Source organism: Mesoplodon densirostris, chromosome 7 (genome assembly GCF_025265405.1).
Source record: "Mesoplodon densirostris isolate mMesDen1 chromosome 7, mMesDen1 primary haplotype, whole genome shotgun sequence".
NCBI classification, from domain to species: domain Eukaryota; kingdom Metazoa; phylum Chordata; class Mammalia; order Artiodactyla; family Ziphiidae; genus Mesoplodon; species Mesoplodon densirostris.
In genome coordinates, this window is record NC_082667.1 from 115,626,522 (window position 1) to 115,650,077 (window position 23,556).

The 23,556-nt window shown below is 43.6% G+C and overlaps 1 protein-coding gene across 1 annotated transcript; it reads right to left on the reverse strand.

Annotated features, from left to right (window-relative positions):
* Positions 1–12,119: 12,119 nt before the first annotated feature.
* On the reverse strand, positions 12,120–15,903 carry BSX (brain specific homeobox). The gene is made up of 3 exons (XM_060105528.1): positions 15,642–15,903; positions 13,434–13,630; positions 12,120–12,359 (listed from the first exon to the last, which is right to left on the reverse strand). Exons 1-3 carry the CDS (start codon positions 15,901–15,903, stop codon positions 12,120–12,122), a joined length of 699 nt encoding a protein of 232 aa, XP_059961511.1.
* Positions 15,904–23,556: the final 7,653 nt, after the last annotated feature.

Below are 23,556 nucleotides of genomic sequence, written 5' to 3' on the forward strand. Positions count from 1 at the left end.
AAGAATTTGGCGGGCAAGGTTTATCTCCCTTGCTGCCTCTCCACTGCCTTTTCATTGTCCCCTTGCAAACCTGGGCAATATAAGTAATTAATTTTCAATAAGCTGAATAAATGGTCTTCTGCTATTAAACAGCTCTAACAGGTCAAGAGGATTACAATGATATGAGCTTTTCAGGCAAATAAATTTAGTGAAACCCTGGAAATACCTGACAAGATTTCACAAATTTTCTTTATGAGTTGACAGCTCGTAGAGACCAGACCTGCTACTGGGGCTGCTAGACTGGCTTTTGAGAGTACCTCTTATTGCTGGAGTCCCAAGCTTTTGCAAGAGATGCTTAAATAGTAGATATCCTTATGGTGCAAATTTGACACTGGGAGAAATAACCTTCAGAAATTTAAAACCCACGAAGTATAATCAGTTATCCTTTGGGAAGCTGTCTATACAGGAGAAGGAAGTAGAGAACAGAATGCATGTCCAGTGGAAAAAAACCACTGTAGATCTCTACACCAAATAATTTGGGCCCCAAATGGACTCTTTCCTCTGTGGCAAATTTGTCTCCTAAATTAATCCCTATGCTTTCTTTTTTGTCATGCAGACAGTGATCCAAATCACTATCATGAATCCTGGTTGGCCTTACCTTGTATCTCTAACCTGTCACCTGGCAGTGATGTCTTTTCCCATTTCCCCTGCTTCCACACAATGGTGACACTTTGAATCAGTACCAAGGATGCTATCTCTACTTAAAATTGATAATCTATCATACAAACCTCAAGTACCCATTTTTAATGAAACCTTTAGATGAATATCAAAGAACTATTTGCTGTGTCTAATGCTTTAATTAGATTATATTCTCAATTTAACCCATTAAACCTCCTTTGATGATCCCCATATTTAGTGTTTAGCCTCAGATGCACGAGGTAATGAATACTGGACCTTTTGATTTAATGAGAATTTCGGCTCTTCCAGCCTGCACCTCTTTGTATACCTTTTATTTTGCCAGCTATAGAATTCAGTTAATTGAAGGAGTCCCTTACCCTCACACATTAAGGAGTATAAATTAGCATCCCCATTCTGACTGCAAAATGCAAGCAGACAGTTTTGCTTTGATCTGCGGATTGAGCTGAAGAAGGCAGCAGCCCTCTGAAAACGAGCTGATGGCCTGTTATCAGGGCAAAATGCAGATGCATCTGTGCGTCACAAAACACTTAATGTCTTAACTGATCACCTTCCAATTCTCCTTGTCCTGTTTGCATCATTCTCTTTATAAGCGCGCCCGTGCATGTGTGTGTGTATGTGTGTATTTCTGTGTGGCTCTGTTTTGCTTTCTCTGTTTATCTTTTCTGATTCTCTACTCAGAGAATTAAGGACCCAGGTTTTAAATTAATCTGAGACAAAGGAAAATGAAATAACATAAATTCCCTCACTTTGAAATTTCTACGAATATCCTGCAAAACTATTCAGGACCTTTCACAGACAAAGATTCTTAAGGACTAACTAACCTCCAATGCTTTCAAAATGGATAGATCCCAAGCCGTTGGTAGTACATCACTGAATATGAGGTCAGAAGGGCTATCCTGTGCTTTGGTAATGAAGTCAGCCTTTTAATATGTTCCAATGATAAGGCAACTCTCTTGAACTTAACAAATTCAGTTACATAAAAGAAACATCAAGGTAAAAGATCAATACCTCCATCACTCATTGTAAAAGCCAGAATAAAATAATCTTAGATTCAAATTATGAGACATCTGGATAAATACGGTAGATTGAGCACCCACACACACATGCACACGCACGCACACATCTGTTTCACTCCCTTGGCAAGCCCCCACTAAAATCACAGTAACGGGTTTTTTAAAGGCATAAACATATAAGAACAGGGAGAACAGGAAGAGGGATACCAGTAGCAGCTTTTTAAAAACTGGAAAGCAGGTGAATAAATTGCAAAATAATAATAATAATTGGAAGCCTCCAAAAATACTAAATCGTAACCAGGCAATGGGAAAATCCAAGAATCAATCTGATATACACTACAGAATGCCCAAAATGCTCAGGAACTGATGGTGTCAATTACTGCTGAAAGTAGGGGGGGAAGAGGGTGAGGGGGTTAAATGAAGGATGACTTCCCTCCATCACCCTGGTAAAAGGCTGCTTGACCCTCTACAGAGTCTCAGGAGTGAGAAACAACGGGCTGTTATGAGGCACCATCCTGAGAACAGAGACAACAGTGAGCACAGGTGTTCTAAATACAGAGACCTCTGGTCCTCCTCTGACACGTGGTCCCCAGAATGTTGGGCCCTCATCCTATAAGCAGGAATTTGGAAAACTCTTCTCTGGGGAATCTGACCAGCCTAAAAGAAAAGAGCTAAACATTCTGATTTCAGAGGTTCTCCAACTGAAGAACTCAACCATGTTATCCTATAGGAAAGTTCACAGTCAGCAGGTCGCACTGGGTATTCAGAGCTTCCTATTAGCTTTTTATTTCTCCAACTTAAATATGAGCACACAATCAAGGATTTCCAAACATCTGAGGATATTATATGCGATACCATTAAAAAGGAGGAGGAGGAAATTAAAGAGATCTTTGGAATTAGAAACATGATTGCTGAAATAAAAAATTCAAAGGTTACAAAATAACATTCAGAATTTTTTCAGAAAGCAGAGCAAAAAGGCAAAAATATAAACAATAGGAGAGAAAGGAATAAATTTAGAGGATAAATCCAGGAGGCTGAAAAAAATCAAAATAATAGGAGTTCCATAAAGAACATAGAAAAAAAGGAAGAGAAATCATCAAAGAATTCAAGAAATTTTCCCATAACTGAAAAAAATGAGTTTTCAGACTGAAAGGGCCTATTGAGTATCCAAAAGAGTGGGTGAAAACAGACCTCCAACGCAGGCATATCACTGCAAAATTTCAGTACACTGGCTCCAAAGAGAGTACCCTACAAGCTTCCAAAAAGGAAAACAAATGAATAAATAAAACAGGATATATAAAGAATCAAGAATCAAAATGGCGTTAGACTTCACAGCAGCAATTGGAAGCTAAAAAGCAATTGAATGATGCTTTCAAAATTATTCAAAAGTATTCAAAATGATTTCCAATTGAGAATTCTAAACTTAGCCAAAATACTAATAAAGCATGAAACTAGAATAAAGATGTTTTTATACAAGAATGATCTCAAAACATTGACTTTTCATACACCAATGAGGAAACTACAGGACCGTGTGCTCCACCAAAATGAGAGAGTAAATCAAGAAAAAGGAAGATGGAGGAGACAAGAGTAAAATGAAAGGAATGCCTGAAATGAAGAGGAAGGAAGATGCATTGACCCAGAATCCATAGGGGAGCAGACCAGGGGGCTCTGGGAGAAATTTGTTCAGGAAATCAAAATGTTAAGAATACATGCACAGCAAAGGAAACCATAAACAAGATGGAAAGACAACCCTCAGAATGGGAGAAAATATTTACAAGTGAAGCAACTGACAAAGGATTAACAAAATATACAAGCAGCTCATGCAGCTCAATATCAAAAAAACAAACAACCCAATCGAAAAATGGGTGGAAGATCTAAATAGACATTTCACCAAAGAAGACATACAGATGGTCAACAAACACATGAAAAAATGCTCAACATCACTAATTATTAGAGAAATGCAAATCAAAACTACAATGAGGTATCACCTCACACAGGTCAGAATGGCCATCATCACAAAATCTACAAACAATAAATGCTGGAGAAGGTGTGGAGAAAAGGGCACCCTCCTACACTGTTGGTGGGAATGTAAATTGGTACAGCCACTATGGAGAACAGAACGGAGATTCCTTTAAAAACTAAAAACAGAACTACCATATAACCCAGCAATCCCACTCCTGGGCATATACCCAGAGAAAACCATAATTCAAAAAGACACATGCACACCAATGTTCATTGCAGCACTATTTACAATAGCCAGGACAGGGAAGCAACCTAAATGTCCATCAACAGAGGAATGGATAAAGATGTGGTACACATATACAATGGAATATTACTCACCCATAAAAAGGAACAAAATTGGGTCATTTGTAGAGATATGGATGGACCTAGAGACTGTCATACAGAGGGAAGTAAGTCAGAAGGAGAAAAACAAATATCATATATTAAGGTATATATGTAGAATCTGAAAAAAAATGGTATAGACAATCTTATTTACAAAGCAGAAATACAGACACAGACGTAGAGAACAAACGTATGGATACCAAGGGAGAAGGGGGCGGTGGGATGAATTGGGAGATTGGGATTGACATATATACACTATTGATACTATGCATAAAATAGATAACTAACGACAACCTACTGTATAGGACAGGGAACTCTACTCAATGCTCTGTGGTGACCTAAATGAGAAGGAAATCCACAAAAAGAAGGGATATGTGTATATGTATAGCTGATTCACTTTGCTGTACAGCAGAAACTAACACAATACTGTAAAGCAACTCTACTCCAGTAAAAATTTTTTAAAAATACATGAACATTTTGGAGGGAGGTAGAGACAAATGGTGAAGAATTGGAGTTAAATTAGTCACAAGTACACTAAAAATTAAGAATAATAAAATGAGCCTTCATTCCAAGAAAAACAAAAAGCCTTGCAGAAAAAGTAAAGTAATCGCAGCTGATTACCTGGCTTAGCTGAGAATTACACATGCACACCATAATAATGCTCTAAGCAAAATTACAGTTTTGAGAGGAGAGATAAGAGAGGGTGCACATATGTGGTGGGAACAGGGGAGAAAGACAACTACATCTTCATCTTGTATAACATGAAGTACTAGATAATGCCTGAAATAGAAACACCAAAAAGCAGCAATTCAGTAAAGTCATTTAGAAACATGAAGGTAGATAAGACACCAAAACAATCAGCCCAAAACAGAAACTGGTTGCCTCTGTAGTGAAGAAAATAGGGAAGGGGACAGGGGACTGCTTCCTTTTTAAATAATCCTTGTAGAACTATTTGACTTTTCAAACACTGTGCACAGGTAAATGATAAAGCTCAAATCTTTAAAATTAAAATTAGAGAACTTAGGAACTGGAGAAAAAAAACAGATGAGAAAAGAGCGGAGCAAGCATAAAGTATTCATTATTTTGTTTTTAGCTTGTAAATTATTCCCACCTTAAATTCGGGATAAAGAGCCATCTCCTATCTTTATTCCCATTGCTTTCTATAGTTTGTTTCCCTTCCCAAGTGAAGTACTGAGGAGGAATAAAGATAATTTGGTATATGTATGTATGTACGTAGGTATTGATTGTCGCCCTGCAGCTTGCGGGATCTTAGTTTCCCCAACCAGAGATGGAACGCATGCCCTTGGCAGGTGAAAGCGCGGAGTCCCAACTACTGGATGGCCAGAGAATTCCCTATTTGGCCATTCTTTAACTTCTGGCTAGAATATTGGCAAGCACACATGATTACTCCATTATCTGCAGCCCTGGAGGCTAGGGACAGCACGGATGTTAGAAATGTTCAGATAATTCCCAGGGATTATATTAGTTAATAGTTCTAAACAACTCTTTTATTTATTCTTGTTACAGAGATATATGCAAAAGGTGTGCCTTTTTTAAACTAAAAAAAATTTCTTAAAGGCTTCAGAAGGAAGCTTAAATCCTGGATTTCCCTCATACATTCTGTATTGGAATCATAGGCAATTCTTTCTAACTTGACTCCTTATATAACATCATGTCTGTCACCAAATGGGATAACAGAAACCTGGGGCAGAATGGGGCTGGGACAGGTAAGGGGGAGAAAAAGGAGCTTTCTAGATAAAGCATCCTTAATGACACTTTCTGACTCCTATTTCATCCAGGGCTGTCTTGTCCTCTCAGTCCACACGGGAGGTCAGTGACAAAGAGAAATTAAGATGAAGTTATAAAAAAGAAATAAAATTCCTTGGAAAGAGACACAATATCCCCTTTGTAATGATAGTGAAGGCACACAAGACTAATACTCATCTTTTAGGTAACCATACTGCTACAGCTGATGTCCTGTGAAGTTTGGTATCAATGAACAAACTGATATGTTCAGATGTATATTGTAATTCGTCATCTTTCTCTAGCACTTTTCATCCAAGATATCACAGTATATACTTTTATAACTGTTATCTCACATCCCTTCCCCATTCTTAACTGATTTATAGGGTATTCTCATATTTTGGATGCCAAGTAAGAGAAATAATGTAATCATTAGCTAAAGTAAGATTAGAATTGAAGTCTCTAAGCCATCTAGCCAGTGGCAATGATGCCAAATCAGATGTGGTTCCATAATATTATAAAGAGAGTAATAAGAGAGAGCTCACAGAATTATTATAAATGAAATCATGGAGGGACGGTTATCTAGTGTACACACCAGGGATTCTGAGAGGGAAGGAGAAATCCCACCTTTGGGAGGTGGGATTAAAATCAGAAAATACAACAGGGAGAATCTGAATGAAGAGAAAACATGGGGGTCATTTCAAATTTTCATCTCACTTCTGAATATTTATCGGAATTATCTCTGACCTCTGCATGTATTAATTCTGTAACTCACCAAATTAATAGCCTGTATGACATTGGGCAAGTCAGTCTCTGACTCTCAGTTGCTTTGTCTGTAATTAAAGGAGATTAGGCCAAAAATTTTAGAGAAAAGTGGGGGGATTTGAAGTAGCTTAGACATCATCTAGCTCATCCTACAAGAGGATACATGAACCTCTTCTAAAACATCCCAGGGGCTTCCCTGGTGGCGCAGTGGTTGAGAGTCCGCCTGCCGATGCCGGGGACACGGGTTCGAGCCCTGGTCTGGGAGGATCCCACATGCCGCAGAGCGGTTAGGCCCGTGAACCATGGCCGCTGAGTCTGCGCGTCCGGAGCCTGTGCTCCGCAACGGGAGAGGCCGCGACAGTGAGAGGCCCACGTACCGCAAAGCAAAAAAAAAAAAAAAAAAAACATCCCAGCGCTATATGTTAAATGTATCCTATGATCATTCACAACATATATTAACACAGCAAAAGTCTGTAGTTAAGAAAAAAATAAAATGTAAGCATAATATATGGATTGGCATAAATTATAATAGTATAAATTTATTTTATGCCTTATTCAAATAAAACATCATTTTCAATTTAAAAAAAAAGAAAAAAAAGAAAACATCCCAGCAAGTGGTCATTCAACTGTGGCTTGGATGAAAACAGGGCTAAGGGATTCAGTACCTCCTAGGAATGTCAATTTAAGTTTCAGATTGCTCTTAATTAGAAGATTTTCCATAAATTGATCTAAGAATTTGCTAGATAATTTCCAGCTAATTAAAAAAATTTTTACATCCAAAATTGCTCTGCAAACTCCTCTCCTCCACATGATACAATGACAATAGCCCCACTGCCACCTTTATCATAATATGGATTAGTGGTGAGCTATGATAAGTCAAATTGGCTTCTAGTCTTAATTCTGCCACGACATTAGCCAGACATTCATTATATCTAGATCTTAATGTCTTCGTTTATAAAATGAAGGGCTTAGATTTTTGTCAAATGTCTCTTCTAACACTGACAATTCCTTCCTGACTATAACTTTGTCCTTAACTCAGTGGGATATCACCTTGTTTTCATTTACTTTCTAGAATGAGGTTTTGGGACTTCTTTAACGAATAAAGTAATATCCTTTTCTTCTTTTTCTTGTTTCCGTTAACTCTTCTAATTGTGATAGGTTTATTTATTTATTTATTTAAATTTATTTTTGTTGATTTCTATATTTTTTGGGGGGGGCGGGCCACGTGGCATGTGAGATCTTATTTATTTTTGTCTGCATTGGGTCTTCATTGCTGCATGCAGGCTTTCTCCAGTTGCAGTGAGTGGTGGCTACTCTTCATTGTGGTGCGCAGGCTTCTCACTTCAGTGGCTACTCCTGTTGTGGAGCACAGGCTCTAGGTGCGTGGGCTTCAGTAGGTGTGGCTCGCGGGCTCTAGAGCACAGGCTCAGTAGTTATGGCACACGGGCTTAGCTGCTCGGCGGCATGTGGGATCTTCCCAGACCAGGGATCGAACCTGTGTTCCCTGCATTGGCAGGCGGATCCTTAACCACTGCGCCACCAGGGAAGTCCTGGTCTATTTATTTAAATTAGAGTGTATGAAGTAAAATCTTATTCTTAGTAAGATGACAAATAATTTTAAATGTTTTGCCTTCCAGCTTCTGATCTAACTTTGCTAGTGAAAAGTGCTTAGTGTTTTGTGGACTTAGCCTGTTCTATTGATGGACAACACAGTACCTGGCCTATAGAAATTGCTCAAATATTGTTCCAAAATCTGCTTGCCTGGAACCATCCATTGGTTCTGGTTCTGCCCTCTCTAGCAGGACAGACTAGACATACCCTACGTAATTGCTCTGTAGCCATTGAAATACAACTAACACAGCCAATCTCCTCTCCCAACCCTCTCTAAAGCCTTGCTTCTCCAAGCTTAAAAGCTCACACTCCTCTGTTTCCTACACCTTTTACTATCTAGGTTCCTGTATTCATTCCTGGATGAATTTTAGTTTGTCAATATCCTCTTTAAAATGTGCTGCCAAGAATATAACATAAGTATAAAATATTTCATTATTTTTGCACACACTGGGCCCAATTCAAGAAGACCAGGGAGTCACTGCTTCAACTAAGTATGTTTATTGCACGATTCTCTTAGCAGAAGAAAGCATTCTGCTTGCTCTGTGCCTTCACACCTCTTTATCTCTAGTTATCAAATCCATCGACAAAAGCCAGTTCTCTGTCTTTTGAAGTGGTGTCATGGATTCCAATTAATCATTTCTTAGTGCCACTATCAGCTAATACTGCACTGAATGATGTGTTGTTGATTTCTTGTGTTCTTATGTCATGTGAGTAGAAATATTATCGAGTCCCTCTCTGAGATGCTATGAAATGAAGTCCATCAGAAACAGCATTGAGAACAAATACCGAACAAATTATTTACTACATTTGGGATTACATGTAGGATGACTTGTCCACCTTGGCTATTTTAAGATGGTTTTGCCCCTTCAGAATCAGACCTATGTATGTCTTTCTTTACTTTAATACATCCTAATGAACAAGGTTTTGTCAGATCTTCACCACCAATTGAAACTGAGTTGAGGCAAAAGCCTGGGTAATTCAGACAAAATATCTTTTCAGCCTATGGAGGCTTTGATCAGTATTGAAGGCCAAAAGTGCTATCATGTTACATTAAATTGAGACTAAATTGTGTCTCTCCTCTACTATCATCACTAACTCCCTGTGTATTAAAAAAGAAAGAAAGGAAGAAAGAAAGGGAAAAGAAAAGAAAAACTAGGAGAACTTGGCTATTGAATTGTTTGCCGCCAATTTCAGGGAATACTTTCTGAGGAGAAAATGGTGCCACCATCAGTGTGGCTGGTGTTGCATGTCTGAGCTCTTCCCTTCCTAACTAATCTATTCAGGAAGAGCCACAGAGGGAGACAAGGACGAGGCAGAATGAGCATCTTTTTGTGTTTGATGCTCATAAATGAAGGACACAGCCATTCCCTGAGCCCCAGGATTCATCCTGCCTCTGATCAAGCACAGCTGTGCCTATGCTAACAGTGTTTCCTCTTTACCTGCCTTTTCAAGACAGAGAGTCTTAACATGTAGCTAATCTACTACTCTGAGACCCAGAATAAGCCCTGCCATCTTCTTGTGAAGACAAGAGAAGAAAGAAAGAAATGCCTGGTGCTTTGGGGTTTGTGTTAACCATCTAATTTAATTGTTTTTATTTCTCCCAAAACATAGTATTTCTACTCACTTCAAAGATTCTCCCCCAAAATCCCTTTTAGTAGTTGTTCTTCCTGGGATTAGAAGTATTTGAGATGTTCCCCTTGCGTAACAGGACCCACTTTCTCTCCCAAGTTACTAGAAACATTCTTATTCACAAATTGCTTTCTTTCTATAACCAAGTCTTTCACAAAGCATTTGCCAAAAACTCCTGCTTTAAAACAGTACTGTCATTATCTGAACAGGGGGAGAGAGGAGAAATCTGAACCTAGACTTGCTTTTGTAGCACAGCTACACAATCTAAATAGATACAAGAGGCGTCCTTACAAAGTGTTAGAAGCAAAATGCCAACCATGTTACCAGAAGAAAGCAAAGTGTTTTGGGCAAAGAAGTGATCAAGGAGTCAGAAGAGATATCTTCTGTCCTGCTTTGGCTCTTAGTTAGTCCTGATTTCATGGGTAAGTCCTTCCATCTCGCCAAGCCTCTATTTCTTTATCTATGAAGAGAAAAATAATCCTTGCCATGACTCACAGCTTGTTGACTGACAGCACTTTGCCAAACCCAAATAGTATATACAATGCTTGTGTTTTTAAAGCAATAGCTTTGCCTCCTAAATGGTGCAGGTTGGATAAAGTTCTCACTCTGACGCTTATCTTTGCTTAAGTTAATGTTTCCCCAAACAAGCCTACTGGAAAAAAAAAAAATCTGCTGCTACATTCATAGAATCATAGAACTTTGACCCAGAAGGGTCTTTAGGATTCATCCTCTTATTAGAGAAATAAGGAACCGAAAAGTGTAATTAAATGTAACCCAAGCTCACACACCTCTGTAATTTTCCTAATTACTATTAGTCATTAGAACCCAGGAGTCAGTACTAGCCACAGACACTCTTTTCCAGCCTTCCTGGTCTCTTTTACCTAAATACACAACCAGGGCGAAAGGCAGATGGGAAACAGGTCGCCTCTGGCACGGCTGCTATATTTGATAAGTGTACTGGGTATGCAGTGTCGACACACAATTCATTACCATCACTTCACACTCCTAATATCAAGAGATCCCTGTCCTTTCAGCACTTCAGAGTCAAAAAATACTCTTTGCAGAGACCTTTTTCACGTAGGTGGAACTCTAGACTATTAAACGATTAAAAACAGAAAAATCGGCGACGGGGAGACGGGAATCTGTTAAGGAAAAGTTATTAGCCCTGCTCATTCCTGCGGCGCAGGGCGGAGGGAGGGGAGGGAGCGTGCGCGCAGGAAGTCGCGGTAACAAACGATTCCCGGAAACTCGTGTCTGTTCCCAGTTTTGCCCGGCGAACCCTTTATTATCTAAAGAGAGTGCAAACCCGGGAAAAGAATAGGAGACCTCCCAGGGGAAAGGGAGGGGGCAACGCGCAGGGCCAAGAGGACTCCTGCCCCACCTCAAGGGTCCCCAAACAGCTGCACGCCTGTAAGGGGATGCGTATTCCCCTTTAGGTTTCATTTTGCTAAAACTCCGAGTTCCCTAAAATGCAATGAGAATGAGCACTTCCACACACAACCCGAGGAACACTCGCTTTTAAAATATCAGTAACCGGTGGGACATGGAAGAGTTGCTGGACAGGCGCGCAACAAGGTCGGGAAGCAAAATTGCTCGGTGGGTTTGCTCTGCCCAGGTGTCTCGACTCGCGTGAGCGCCGCTCAGAACGGGGGCGGAGGGAGAGGGAACCACAGGGTAAAGCGCGGGTGCCTGGGGGACCACAAGCTCAAAAAGGGTTCCTGGGTGCAGAACCACGAGCTCTTGAGGGGAACTGTGACGCTAGAGGATGGAAGCGCCGCCCTGAGAAGGAGGCAGTCGCCTTAGTATTAGATATGGGGGGGCGGGGGCGAGTGGGAGGTTAGTGGCGGGCCGCGCCCGAGTCTGTCCGGGAGTGAATGTGTTAAGGATCAGGTCCGGATCCGGATCCCCGCAGAGCGGAGGGCCCAGACACCCGGTCCCTTACCTGCAGCCCGTCGGTCTGCCCAAGGAAGGGCAAGGGATCCGGTGGAGAGCCTGGCCAACGGAGCGGGGACAGGTGGCTGAGGGGCGAGGGCCGAGGGGCCTGCAGTCGCGGCGGGGAAGAGGTCCCCCACCGAATTAAGGAGCCAAGCGCCCGTGCTCCCGTTTGCGCTGCCGAAGACGCGGGGCGAGCGGACGAGCCAAGCAGGCGCACACTCGCCCCCGCACGGGCGCTGCGAGCTGGCGGGCGGGCGGGCGGGCGGGGGAGGGGGCGGGAGGCCACGCTGCGCAGGCCCCGCAGGTGTTGGACGGTTAACAGGTGTGTCGTGTTTATCTTCCCGGAGCCGATATCCCTGGCCCGCCCCTCTGCGTCCTCCCCGCCTAACCCGGCCCGGCGGCTCAGAGCACGTGCGGCCCTGAGCCCAGCTCCCCCTCGTCCCCAATGTCCACCTCGTCCTCCGGCTCGGTCAGCACGAAGGGACCCGTGGGCAGGCCCAGCCGAGCCTCGGCGGGTGCGGCCTTCGGGCCATGGGGGCTGCCCTCAGGGCTCTCGGGCCCATCAGGTGCTTTGGGCTCGTCTTGACTTTTCCTCAGCTGTTTTTTATGCTTCATCCGCCGATTCTGGAACCACGTTTTCACCTGATTCCGGGGAGAAACAAAGAAAATCACGTCATTCCTTCAGACCCATGGTTACTGAGCTAAGACAAAAGCGATTGCTGGAGTTTAAGAAAACAGACCGCAATCCACTGATAAATTATCCAGAAGTTGTGACAGTCCCAACCTTGGGTTAAGTCACACCTGTATGGCTCACAAGTTATTGTCTTAGCTTGAATGAGAATCAAACATCCTAGCTCTCAGAAGTACTTGTCCTGAAATAACGATGAGGCTCAAAATGGTGTGTTTAGTAAATACTAATACTGCTATTAATTAGAATTTCTAATAGTAAGTGCTGCGTGGATAAGTTTCCTTTCTGTTCAGAATACGTTCCTCTGACAGTGACATCTAAATACCTGGTCCAGCAAGACTGCTGGACAGCAAGATGAGAAGCAGACTTGCTGTTTCTCATCAGAGAGAAAAATCACTGGGGCCTGGCAGGTCTATGATTTCACAGCAAGTTGGGTTTCCAGGTACAGGGAAAAGGAAAGGGAGTGGAGCGAGGTATTTTGAGGTTGCAGGTGAATAGCATCTGGTAGAAGATGAAAACAGTTCTTCCACTCAGAGTAATAGAAAGGAGGCTTATATTAGTGTGTGTGTGTGTGTGTGTGTGTGTGTGTGTGCGCGCGCGCGCGCTGGGGAGGGGTGACTCTGAAGACTCGCGGCTGTGAGAGTTTAAAGAAGAAAAAAAAATCTTGTGTGGGCTTCTCTCGGGTCAAGAACCCTCTTATCTCTTACCGATTTACGTCTGACCCGGGTTACTGCCCTGATCAGAAATGGGTGGGGAGGCACAGAAATGATAGTTCTCAAGCGGGGAGTGATCATCAGAATCACTCGAGGGGTTTTTCCTCCGAGTCCAGAACCCGCTCGAGAGATTTTGCTTCGGTGAGTCGACAAGAGATTGGAGGTGTCGGTACTTTTACTACGGGTCTTCGGAGAAGCCTAGAATAAAGGGGAGCGGGGTCGTTGCACTCAAGAACTCCGCAGCCGGTCCAGAGGCGTTAGGAGTCGGGGGGAGAGGAGCGAGCGGAGATGGGGCCTCCCCCTCCTCCGGCCCACCTGCGTCTCGGACAGGCTGAGGGCCGTCGCCAGCTCCACCCGCTCGGGCGTGGACAGGTAGCGCTGGATCTCGAATCTCTTCTCCAGGCCGGAGAGCTGCGAGTCCGAGAAAACCGTGCGAGCTTTGCGGCGGCGGCAGTGCTTCCCCGGCAGCTCTGGGTGCTGGGGGTGCGGGAACAGCGCCGGGACAGGCACCCCTGCGGAGAGAAGAGTGGTCAAGTGGGCAGAGCCCGACCTCCCCGGGCGACCCCCGCTCCACTGCCCACCCTCGTCCCCGGCACCCGCTCCACCTCGTGCCCCCACCGGTCCCCGCCTCGCCCCACAGCTTCTCCAGGGCTTCTCCCAGGAATCGCAGGGCAGGGGGAATAAATCACAAGAATAGCGCTTGGAGATCTTTATCAGAACGGCCATCTACACACACAAAGAATAAACAGTAAGTAAAACGGAAAAGAAAATTATAAAATAGATCCGGAGGCCTTAAATACTGTCTTCTTGGAGAAACTTCTGGATAGTCCTCGGCTGCGCCTCCCGAAGTTTTCTTGCAAACGTCGGAGGGTCCAGCAGCTATCCTCCTCCCCACCATCCCCTCCCCCCAATCCTCCAGACCCCTGAAGACAATCAGTGATGTCCTGGGGCCGACAGAAGTGTGAACGTGAGCCTGCTTCCCAACCTCACTAAAAAACACCGTTCTCTTCCCTGAGCCGCCTCCATTCTCCCGCCTGTGGCCACAGGGAACAGGCCAACACTCTCACGTGCGGGGAAGCTCCTGAGCGAGAATGGAAGGGTAGTTGCCGCTTCGCACGTTTCCTATCAGTCTCGGGGTCGCGCTGGGGACCCCGCTCTCTAATCTAGTTCTTATTCTTACCCTCCAACCCCACGCAGAAGGATTGAAGCGCTTTTCCCGGGCCGCGGGAGACTTCTCGTGTCTTTCCTGACCTTCGCAAGCTTTACCATGTCTGAGATGCACCAAGCGGACCAACCGCCGCAGACATCAATATCGGCTGATCCCAGGGGGGAACAGCAAAAACAGAAAACTAGTAGTTCCGGTATCTCTGGCTTTGGCCACTACTATTTGCCTTCGGGAACATGGGTGCAGCGCAAAAGAGACTGTCTCTGGCCGGCGGTGAAGCCAAAGCAGAGAGGCGGACTTGGACGCAGGCTTTACAATTGCCCCTCCAACCCAGTGCCCCGAAGTCTGGGTTTTACCGCTTCACAAACGCTTTAGCTTTTGTCGTGGATTCCAGCGCCCACATTTCACAAACTGGCTCACGTCTGTCCAGCCCCCACCCCAACTAGGGTTGTTTTTCTGGCTGCGCTCTGCATCTGGACTCAACGAATTATTCTATTCTGTCTGGAATGAAGATGCCGGAAAAGAAAGCGTGAATGTGGCCTTTCAGAGAGAGGCACAAAAAAACCCTGGGTATTTCCCCGCATCTCCCTGTCCCAACCAGACTTTGCTGGTCCCCGCTCTTTGCCATGCCTGGGAAATCAAAATACTTTGGCTCTGGGCTCCAGAGGTATCAGCAACAGGGGCAAAGGAGGGCAGCCCAGCCCAAGATTGTGAATTCAATGCTAGATGTTGGGAGTAAAGAGGGTTAATGCGCAGCTGCGTCTCTCCCTCTTTTTTTTCTTACCTTCTCTCCCTTATTCGGGCCAGCCCAAACCTTCAGTCCTCAGAATATCCCAAAACCCTCCTTCACTTTCAAACCCCTGCAGTGTCTACCTGCAAATGCTCAGCGCCTGGGAGGAGAGAGCTGGCCCCACTGGAGCCTTTTGAGCTTCTGGGCTGGAAAGTTGAGTTCCTTTCCATGGGGTGGGATAGTCAGGGGTCTCCCTCAGAGTGGGAGAGGTAGGGATGGGGACTGAGAGATGGACCAAAGTGGCCCGGAAGACCAAGAGAAGGGAAACTGAACACTGCCCATCAAGAATATCGTCAAAATCTACAGCTACTTCTCGGCTCGGCACGTTTCCTCCATTATAAAAAGTGAGGAGTGACCACGAGTTACTACCCTGGATTGGCATGCCTCAGGGGAGCTCCCTGTGTTCTCAGTCATATCCCCAACCTTCCACTGTCACTTAGGGAAGGAGGCCCAGCCAAGCCAGGCCCAGCCAGCTCTGGCCTTTCCTCTCGTCTGTCACAGGCTTAGGGTCTATGCTGGAAGACATGCTCTCTCTCTCTCCCCATACCTTGAGACCCCTGTTACTTACCCGCGGTGGTGAGGAAATAAGGGTGGTGGTGGTCTCCCTTATGTAGAGGGTGATGGGGGTGAGGGGCCAGGAGGGTGGGTGTGGGCATGAGGGGGTAGCCATAGTCTAGCAGAGGCACCCGGGAGGCCAGAGAGCTGGTGAAGTGGTCAGAGGCCACCTCCCTTAGCGGCTTGGGCTTGTGCAGCAGGATGTCCTCGATGAAGAAGGACGTGGGCCTCTGAGATGACGCCGGGTGTAGAGGGGAGGTGAAGTTGAGATTCATCTTGGACCGAGCGCCTGCCACAGGGCGAGGGCCGGGGACGGCGAGTAGGAAGCAGGCAGCGTCTCAGCACGCCTGGTCGAGAGCCAACCACCCTCGAGGCTCGGATCCCTGATGCTCTCTCCCCGGCCTGGGCTACCCCCAGCGCTGGAGAGGCAAGGAGATAAGCTCTTGGGTAGGTTGGGTCTAAGTGTAGGAGAATTGGCAGCTTGGAGAGGGGAGCCGGGAGAGCCAATGGCAAGGCTGCCAGAGGCAGAGGGGAGGGTGCGGTGGGCGCGGGGCGGGGCGGGGAGCTGTCCGCGGTGCTGAATACGACCGGCCAGGCCCGGGGAGAGTGGAGCCGAGCGGACCGGGTTCTTGCTCCTACCAGGTTTCTCGACCTCAGTTTCTGCCCGCCACGGCAGCAGCTGCCTAGCTCCCGGCCGATTTTTAAAGAAAACGAAAGAGATAAAGTCTCTACCCTCAGGCAAACTCCTCTTTAGAGAGCAGAAGGCATTTAAAGGGCCCCGAAGCAACAGGAATAAAGCACTTATTTCAGCACTGGGGCCTGGGCTTTAAAACTTTAGAGAAATGATAGCAGAGTGGGAAGAGGAGAAGTGAGGAGAGAGTCCAAATCTGCTAGACCCAACTTAAGTTGATGACTGAGGGGTGACTGGATTGTCGAGGTAAATAAATAAAATGTTGATGATGATCGTAACATTCTCTACCTCAGTTTTAGAGGGTGGTGTGAGGAAAGTTATACCTACATTAGTCAAGTAATTTGGTCTGTGTAAATATGTCCAGAACTACCTCTTAAATGCCAGCCTCCACCTCCTCTCAAATTTCCATTACTTTCTCCTCATTCCGCTCACATAGGCTGCTATTTCTGCTATACTATCCTTTTCAGCCCTAGCGCCCCCCAATAATTGTACTGTGTTTTTGTTTCCCTTTCCCTTTTGCAGCCTTTCTTTTCATTTTCCTCTTTCCCAATCTTTTGTTTTCTAATGTTTGTCTTTTTCAAATCTGTCACATTTATTTCCCTGGAGTCAATTTGCTAAAATTAAGGTGATCATCTACAGCACAGCAGGGGTAATTTCAGCTCGCATCTCTGAAAATTGCTCTAATTATTGATGTTAAACTCAGGGAAATTAAAAGAAGCCACTTCTCTTCCATCTCCCCATTTTTAAGCTCTAATTTGTTGAAATCTAGTCATCATCACAGTTCCAATCACCACTGCTAATAGTAAAAGTGTTTTAATAGAGACTGAGTCCTCACAACCCATGCTATTAGATAATTAGAGGAGGTGTTAGGAAGCCAAGTGCTAATCCTTGGGCGCACGGGTAGGATTTCCATCTGATCTAGCAGGTAGAACAAATTAATTACCAGAATCAATTAGGCCCCAAACTACAGAGCTCCAAGAAGTGGGAGCGTCGTATTCCATACGGATGCACTGGTAAATGGTAAACAGACGAGGAGAGCGAGAAGAAGGAGGAAGAGGGGGAAATAACTTTAAAATAAGCTCTTGGCAAGTAAGCCTCTCAACCAAGTCAGAACTCTTTGTCCTGGAGTGTGAAATGTGATCTTTTTAAAGTTTATAATTGTAAGAACTGAAGACCGGAAAGCAGGTGGCCACGGAGAGGGAACATAGACGACTTCCAGGAGTCGCTGCTTGGTCCTTAGCCCTGGTCCAGTCATCTCCGGCAGGACCAAAGGAAGACCAAGGAGACGCGTGAAGAGGGGACCGTCCACACTTGACCCACATCCACCCTGCTGCCAGAGAGCGCTTACTCTTTCCTGTGAGTGGAAACCGAGGCATCCTGTCTCCTAAGGATTAGAGGCTATTGAGGGCGTGGCGGGTTTACAAGCAGAAGTAGCCTCTGTAAAGAGCCTTCCCAAGCCGGCGCGAGCTTACACTCCATCCCTACACAGACCGAGCACAGATTTGCACCCAGCCTTGGGGGTGGGATTTTAGCTTCACTCTGGGGGCAGGGACTAACTTCTGCCTCAGAAACAGAAATGACAAGATTACTGAATGTCCCTTGGGACCAGGGGCAGTAAAAAACAACGCCTTTGGGTAGCAGTTACCTTGGAGCCAAGGCGCTGCAAACCCTTTCTCAGAATTCATTCTTACACGTCTCCCGGAGTGTCCGAGGGATCCGAGGAGGGAAGGGAAGGGGCGGGGTAGACAGCCTGCTCAGTCCTTACCCTCCCCCTTATTTCATATACTTTTATTTCACATTCCCTGCTGTCCCCCAAAGCTAAGGCTATCTGCCCAGGCCCTGCTCGCTGGCCAAGACGCGCGGGAGGAGGGGCCAACTGCCCATGCTCCCCTTTCTCTACTTCTGCATCATGCCAGGACCCGCCTGCCCAAGAGCCCAGCGCTGCCGAGGGAGACTTTCCCTCGGGAGTCCGGCTCTCCAGCCTCCGCCTCCGCCCCAGTGGGAACCTAGGAAGTGAGAGACGGAGGGAGGAAACTGGACAGCTCTGGGAAGTGGAAGGACTTCCAGGACTGCAGGAGTTTTCCTTCCCTCTCCCCTTTCAGCGATGCTGGGAAACCAAGCTCCGTGGCTGAGAGAGTGCGACCCGCCGTCCGCACTAATGCAGGCCCCTAGGGGCGCGGAGGCAGGAACTGGGGGATCGGAAGTGGGGCAGAGACATGGATTCCTCGGTCGCCACCCTTGTCCATTAAGGAGAACCCCTTATCCCAGCGCATTCAGATAATCCCAACTGAGCTCGCCAAGGGGGCTACGGGGCCTGAGCACAGCGCAAGGGGCAGGCTGTGCACGTGGGGCTTGTCCTGGAGAAGTTCCTTTCGGGTCCCGGCCTCACATTCCTCTGAGTTACGACCCAGACCCTCGGGGAACTCGCGAGGTGAAGAAAGCTGGCACGTTTCTCTATGATGCTGGCGCTCTGGCCTGGCCCATTCTTCTTCCCCGGTGGGGTGAAGGAGGCCCCCAAGGTGCCCAGCCCCGTCTTGAGATTCAATTCGGGTAAATCTTAGGGTAAAAGGAAGAGGCATTCCAGAGCCAGCAGGCCTCCCTCTTCCCTCCAGTCCCGCCAGCCCAGGTAAGGAGTAAATGGCATATTTTCATATAGCTTGCAAACAGTTTGCCCCTTAAAAGCAGAAATATTTCATTGCCTAGATTATCTCTAAAGTCTAGACCAACGATGTCTAATGAAAATATAAAGCAAGCCACATAAGTCATTTAAAATTTTCTACTAGTCACATTTAAAAAGTAGGAAGAAACAGGTGAAATACTAATGTATTTCACTTAACCCCAATATATCAAAAATATTATTATTCAACATATAATCAATATAAGTATCATTGAGATTTTTTTGCATTCCTTTTTTTATACTAAATCTTCAAAATCCACCATGTATTTTACATTTACTGCACATCTCAGTTCAGGAGTTCAGACTAGCCACATTTCAAGCGCTCAATAACCACATATGGCAAATGGTTACCTCTTGGACAGCATGTGTCTAGTAAATTGCCATAATTCCTTTTACCCTTTTCCAATGTAGGTAGACACACATAGAAAATGGAAAGCAGGGACTTCCCTGGTGGCACAGTGGTTAAGAATCCAACTGCCAATGCAGGGGACATGGGTTTGAGCCCTGGTCCGGGAAGACCCCACATGCTGAGCAACTAAGCCCGTGTGCCACAACTACTGAGCCTGCACTCTAGAGCCTGTGAGCCACAACTACTGAGCCTCCACGCCTAGAGCCCGCGAGCCACAACTACTGAGCCCACACACCTAGAGCCCGTGCTCCGCAACAAGAGAAGCCACCGCAATGAGAAGCACGCACACTGCAATGAAGAGCAGCTCCTGCTCGCCTCAACTAGAGAAAGCTAGCACGCAGCAAGAAAACCCAACGCAGCCAAAAATAAATAAGTAAATTTTTAAGAAATGGAAAGCAGTTGCTGAAGCCAGCCTAGCACATTCTCAATACTTGCGCTTCATCTATCCACTATATTCTATTATTGTGAACATTCATTGAGCATCTACTATCTTCCAGGGTACTCACTACCCGTCTTAACAAGCTTTCCCCAAGCTTTAGGAGATTAAATAAATGCACTCACATTACATTTATTTTTCATTCTCATCTGACTGAAATTGATCACCCGGAGCCAGCAGGCTATAACCGTATGCCAGGCAGACGCGTAAAATCAGATCCCGTTCACTGCTCTGAGCAAAAGTTAAGGATCAAATAAATTTCCCCCCACCCAACCCACAAGACCTGATTGAGCTCCCGTTTTTGGTTTCGTCTGAAGAATTATTAATTTAAAGAGAGAAAATACATGTTTTTCAGGGAGCTGATAATTAAACAGGCCTTCTCTCTTTCATGTCAGCCTCATCTAAAACTGTCTTCTGAGCTGGGACTTAGTTTCCCGAAAAGATAACCCTATTGATGATCAAAGGAAGAGACTGATTCCATTAGCCAAGGTACCTATACCGCGGCCTTCAAAATAAAGGGAGAAATGTATTTTAGAAGGATCTGAGTAACACACTTTACTCATAACATTTTGTATTATATTGCTTGTTGTCTGTTTCAACTTACCTTCTATCTGAGTACTTTATTTTAAGCACTACCAAAGTGGATGACATGCCTAGAAAAAGAACAGGAGTCAGTGAATGCTTCCTGCAAATGCATCTTCAAATAATGCTTTTACACTGAAAATTAGGATGTGAATTCTATGAGAACACATTCAAGGATAGGGTATTCAAATCACAATATTCCTAACATAAGGAGGACTAACTCTATCCAGTTTGCTCGTTCAGGACAAGGTCAGTCTGAAGAGTTAAAAACTTTCATTTTATTTCTTTCTTTAAGTTTTCTATGCTGCCTTTGGCATCTCAATTCAAAACATGCTTCAAAAAGTGACAGAAAAAAAACACCTGAAGTTAAAGGTTTGAAATACGAGAGATTACCTATCATTTCTTAATACTCTAAGAGGCATATAGTAGAATAAGAATGAGGTTTGAATAGGTTTCTTATTAGTATTCCACCATTTCCTCACTGAATCCCTAGAAGAGTAGCCAAGTGTATTACCAGAGGAAAAAACCCAATAAGCTAACAAAATGCCTTTTAAGTGTTCTTTTCTCCCATTCCAAACTATTCAAATTCTATGTCAGATTTTAAATTTAGCACCTACTAGCATAATGTACCTTAAACAATACAAAATTAGTATGCATAGTTTTAAAAATAAAAGTTCATGAGTTGCTACCATAATACAATGTGAATTTCTAATGTTAGAGATTGTAAGACCCTTTCAAACTCTATTATTGGGTATAGAAATTTGTAAACATTTCCCAAAAGGACTATGTACATGGAACTAAATATTTGGTATGTTTTGTTAAAATGCTGGGCCGTTTATATTTTGTTTGAGAATACTGTTCATGAAACAGATTGATATTTATGATATTTATTCTTTAAACTCTCATTGGTAATGCAATCAAGTTAGTGGACCAAAAAAATGGGAGGTACAAATGTTGTAACTATAAGAGAATAATACTGAATTTGTCTTACAATGACCAAGATGGTAGATAACCTGTGTATAACATAAAAACCTGGAAGTCAGAGAAGAAAACATTGATTAAAAAATTAACTAATTTTTAAAACTTCTGCATGGCAAAAGTTATCATAAGCAAAGGAAAAAGACAAACAATAAACTGGGAGAAAGTATTTGCAACTCATATCCCAGACACAAGGATAATTACTTATATATAAAAAGTTCCTACAAATCAATAAAAAAAAATCAAGAGTACAATTTAAAAATGGGCAAAGGATTGAAAGAGTTCACCAAAAAGAAAATATAAATAAATGGCTGTTAAGCATTTTAAAAGATGCTAACAATAATACTAAAAATAAGACTAATAAAAGATTACACTGAGACATCATTAACCTGTCGAATAAAAAAAAATTTTAATCTAATTGCCTACTCTGCTGGCAAAGCTGTGGGGGAAAGAATCACTCTCATATATTGTTGCAAAGAATGCAAATTTGTACAGTCTCTATTGAGAACAATTTGGTAATATATATCAAAATTACAAATGCACATCGTAATTTATCCGACAGATATGATTTGCACATCATGGCTAAATTACACAAACCCAGAACAAAAGGAACTCTAGGATGTATTTTTAAGTGAAAAGAGCAAAGTATGCTAACATTTGTTTTAAAGGGAGAAGGATGGGGGAAACTATACAAATTTGATTACATATTCTATATATACCTCTGGAAAGATACAAAAGAAACTCATAGCATTAGTTGCCTTTAGGGACTGAGGTCCTGGGGACTTGATGGGAAGCAGGTTTTTCCCTAAATGCCCTTTTTGTATCTTTTGAGTAAGAATCATATAAATGTAATATTTATTCAAAAGTCATTTTAAAATTAAAATATAAAAGAAAAAAGAATTATTTTACTTCAACCCCAAAATGTTCAAATCAAAATTCACTACATTATTTTTATTATGATTTTAGCTTTTCTCCATAAGTTACTGGACCCAAATTAGAACATAGTTGTTTTTAATTGATATTTGCCTATAAGGGACATGAAACTTTTATTCCTTAGTAAAAGTTCTGCAAGTCTTTATTTTCATATAAACTATACGTGATTTCAAAGTTGATCACACACCTCACTCTCACCCATAAATTAAGAATAATATCGATTTAATCACTTAAAGTCTTTGAAGAATGTTTTTTAGCAATTTCAATGATGGCACTATGGATAATGAGGTGAATTTCTTGCATTTATATTATACATCATATATTTTGCTCTGCTTTCTCATCTGAGTATCACAACTCTTCCTTATTACATACAAAGAAACAGAAGATCACTTAGGTAGAGTCATGAGCTCAAGATCATTCAGGTTTGTATATTAGGATTTGAACTCAGGTTTATCTGACCCCAGTGTCCATACTCTCTTCATTCCAACCACATTATCTTTGAAAAATAGACAAGTAAAGCAATAATAGATGCTGCTTATTTCTCATCTGGAATGGAACTTGAAACTATCGCCCTTGATTTAAGAGCACAATCTCCCCAATTCTTCTCATTGGAGGATTTATAAATTCATACCATGACCTGTAATAACTAGAACCAGAAAGGATGTTTTAAAGTTTTAACTTTGGAATATGAACACACACACACACACACACACACACACTCACACACATACACTTCAAGATGATGAGGGCAGTATACATAACCAGTTGAAAATAGAACAGGGTTTAGAGTCAAACAGACTGAGATTAGAGATCTGGCTCCATCACTGCTGCATACTAGCTGTATGACCGTGGAAATTTTGTTTAATCCCTCTAAGCTCTATTGTTCTCAATTGTAAAATGGGGACAATATTTGTATCTCATAGGGTAGTTTTGGAGAGAATTTAAGGTAATGGATATATGTCACTTATGTCTCAATTTTATTGATTTATTTATTGATTGATTTATTGATTTATTTATTTAGGCTGCGCTGCTGCGCCTGGCTTGTGGGATCTTAGTTCACTGACCAGGGATGGAACTGGGGCCCTAGCAGTGAAAGCGCCAAGTCCTAACCACAGAACCACCAGGGAATTCCTGCATCTCAATTTTTAAAAGGTAATACATGTAATGCATTTTGCTCAGTGCCTGGCACACAGCTAATGCTTAATAAGTGGCCCTGCTACTG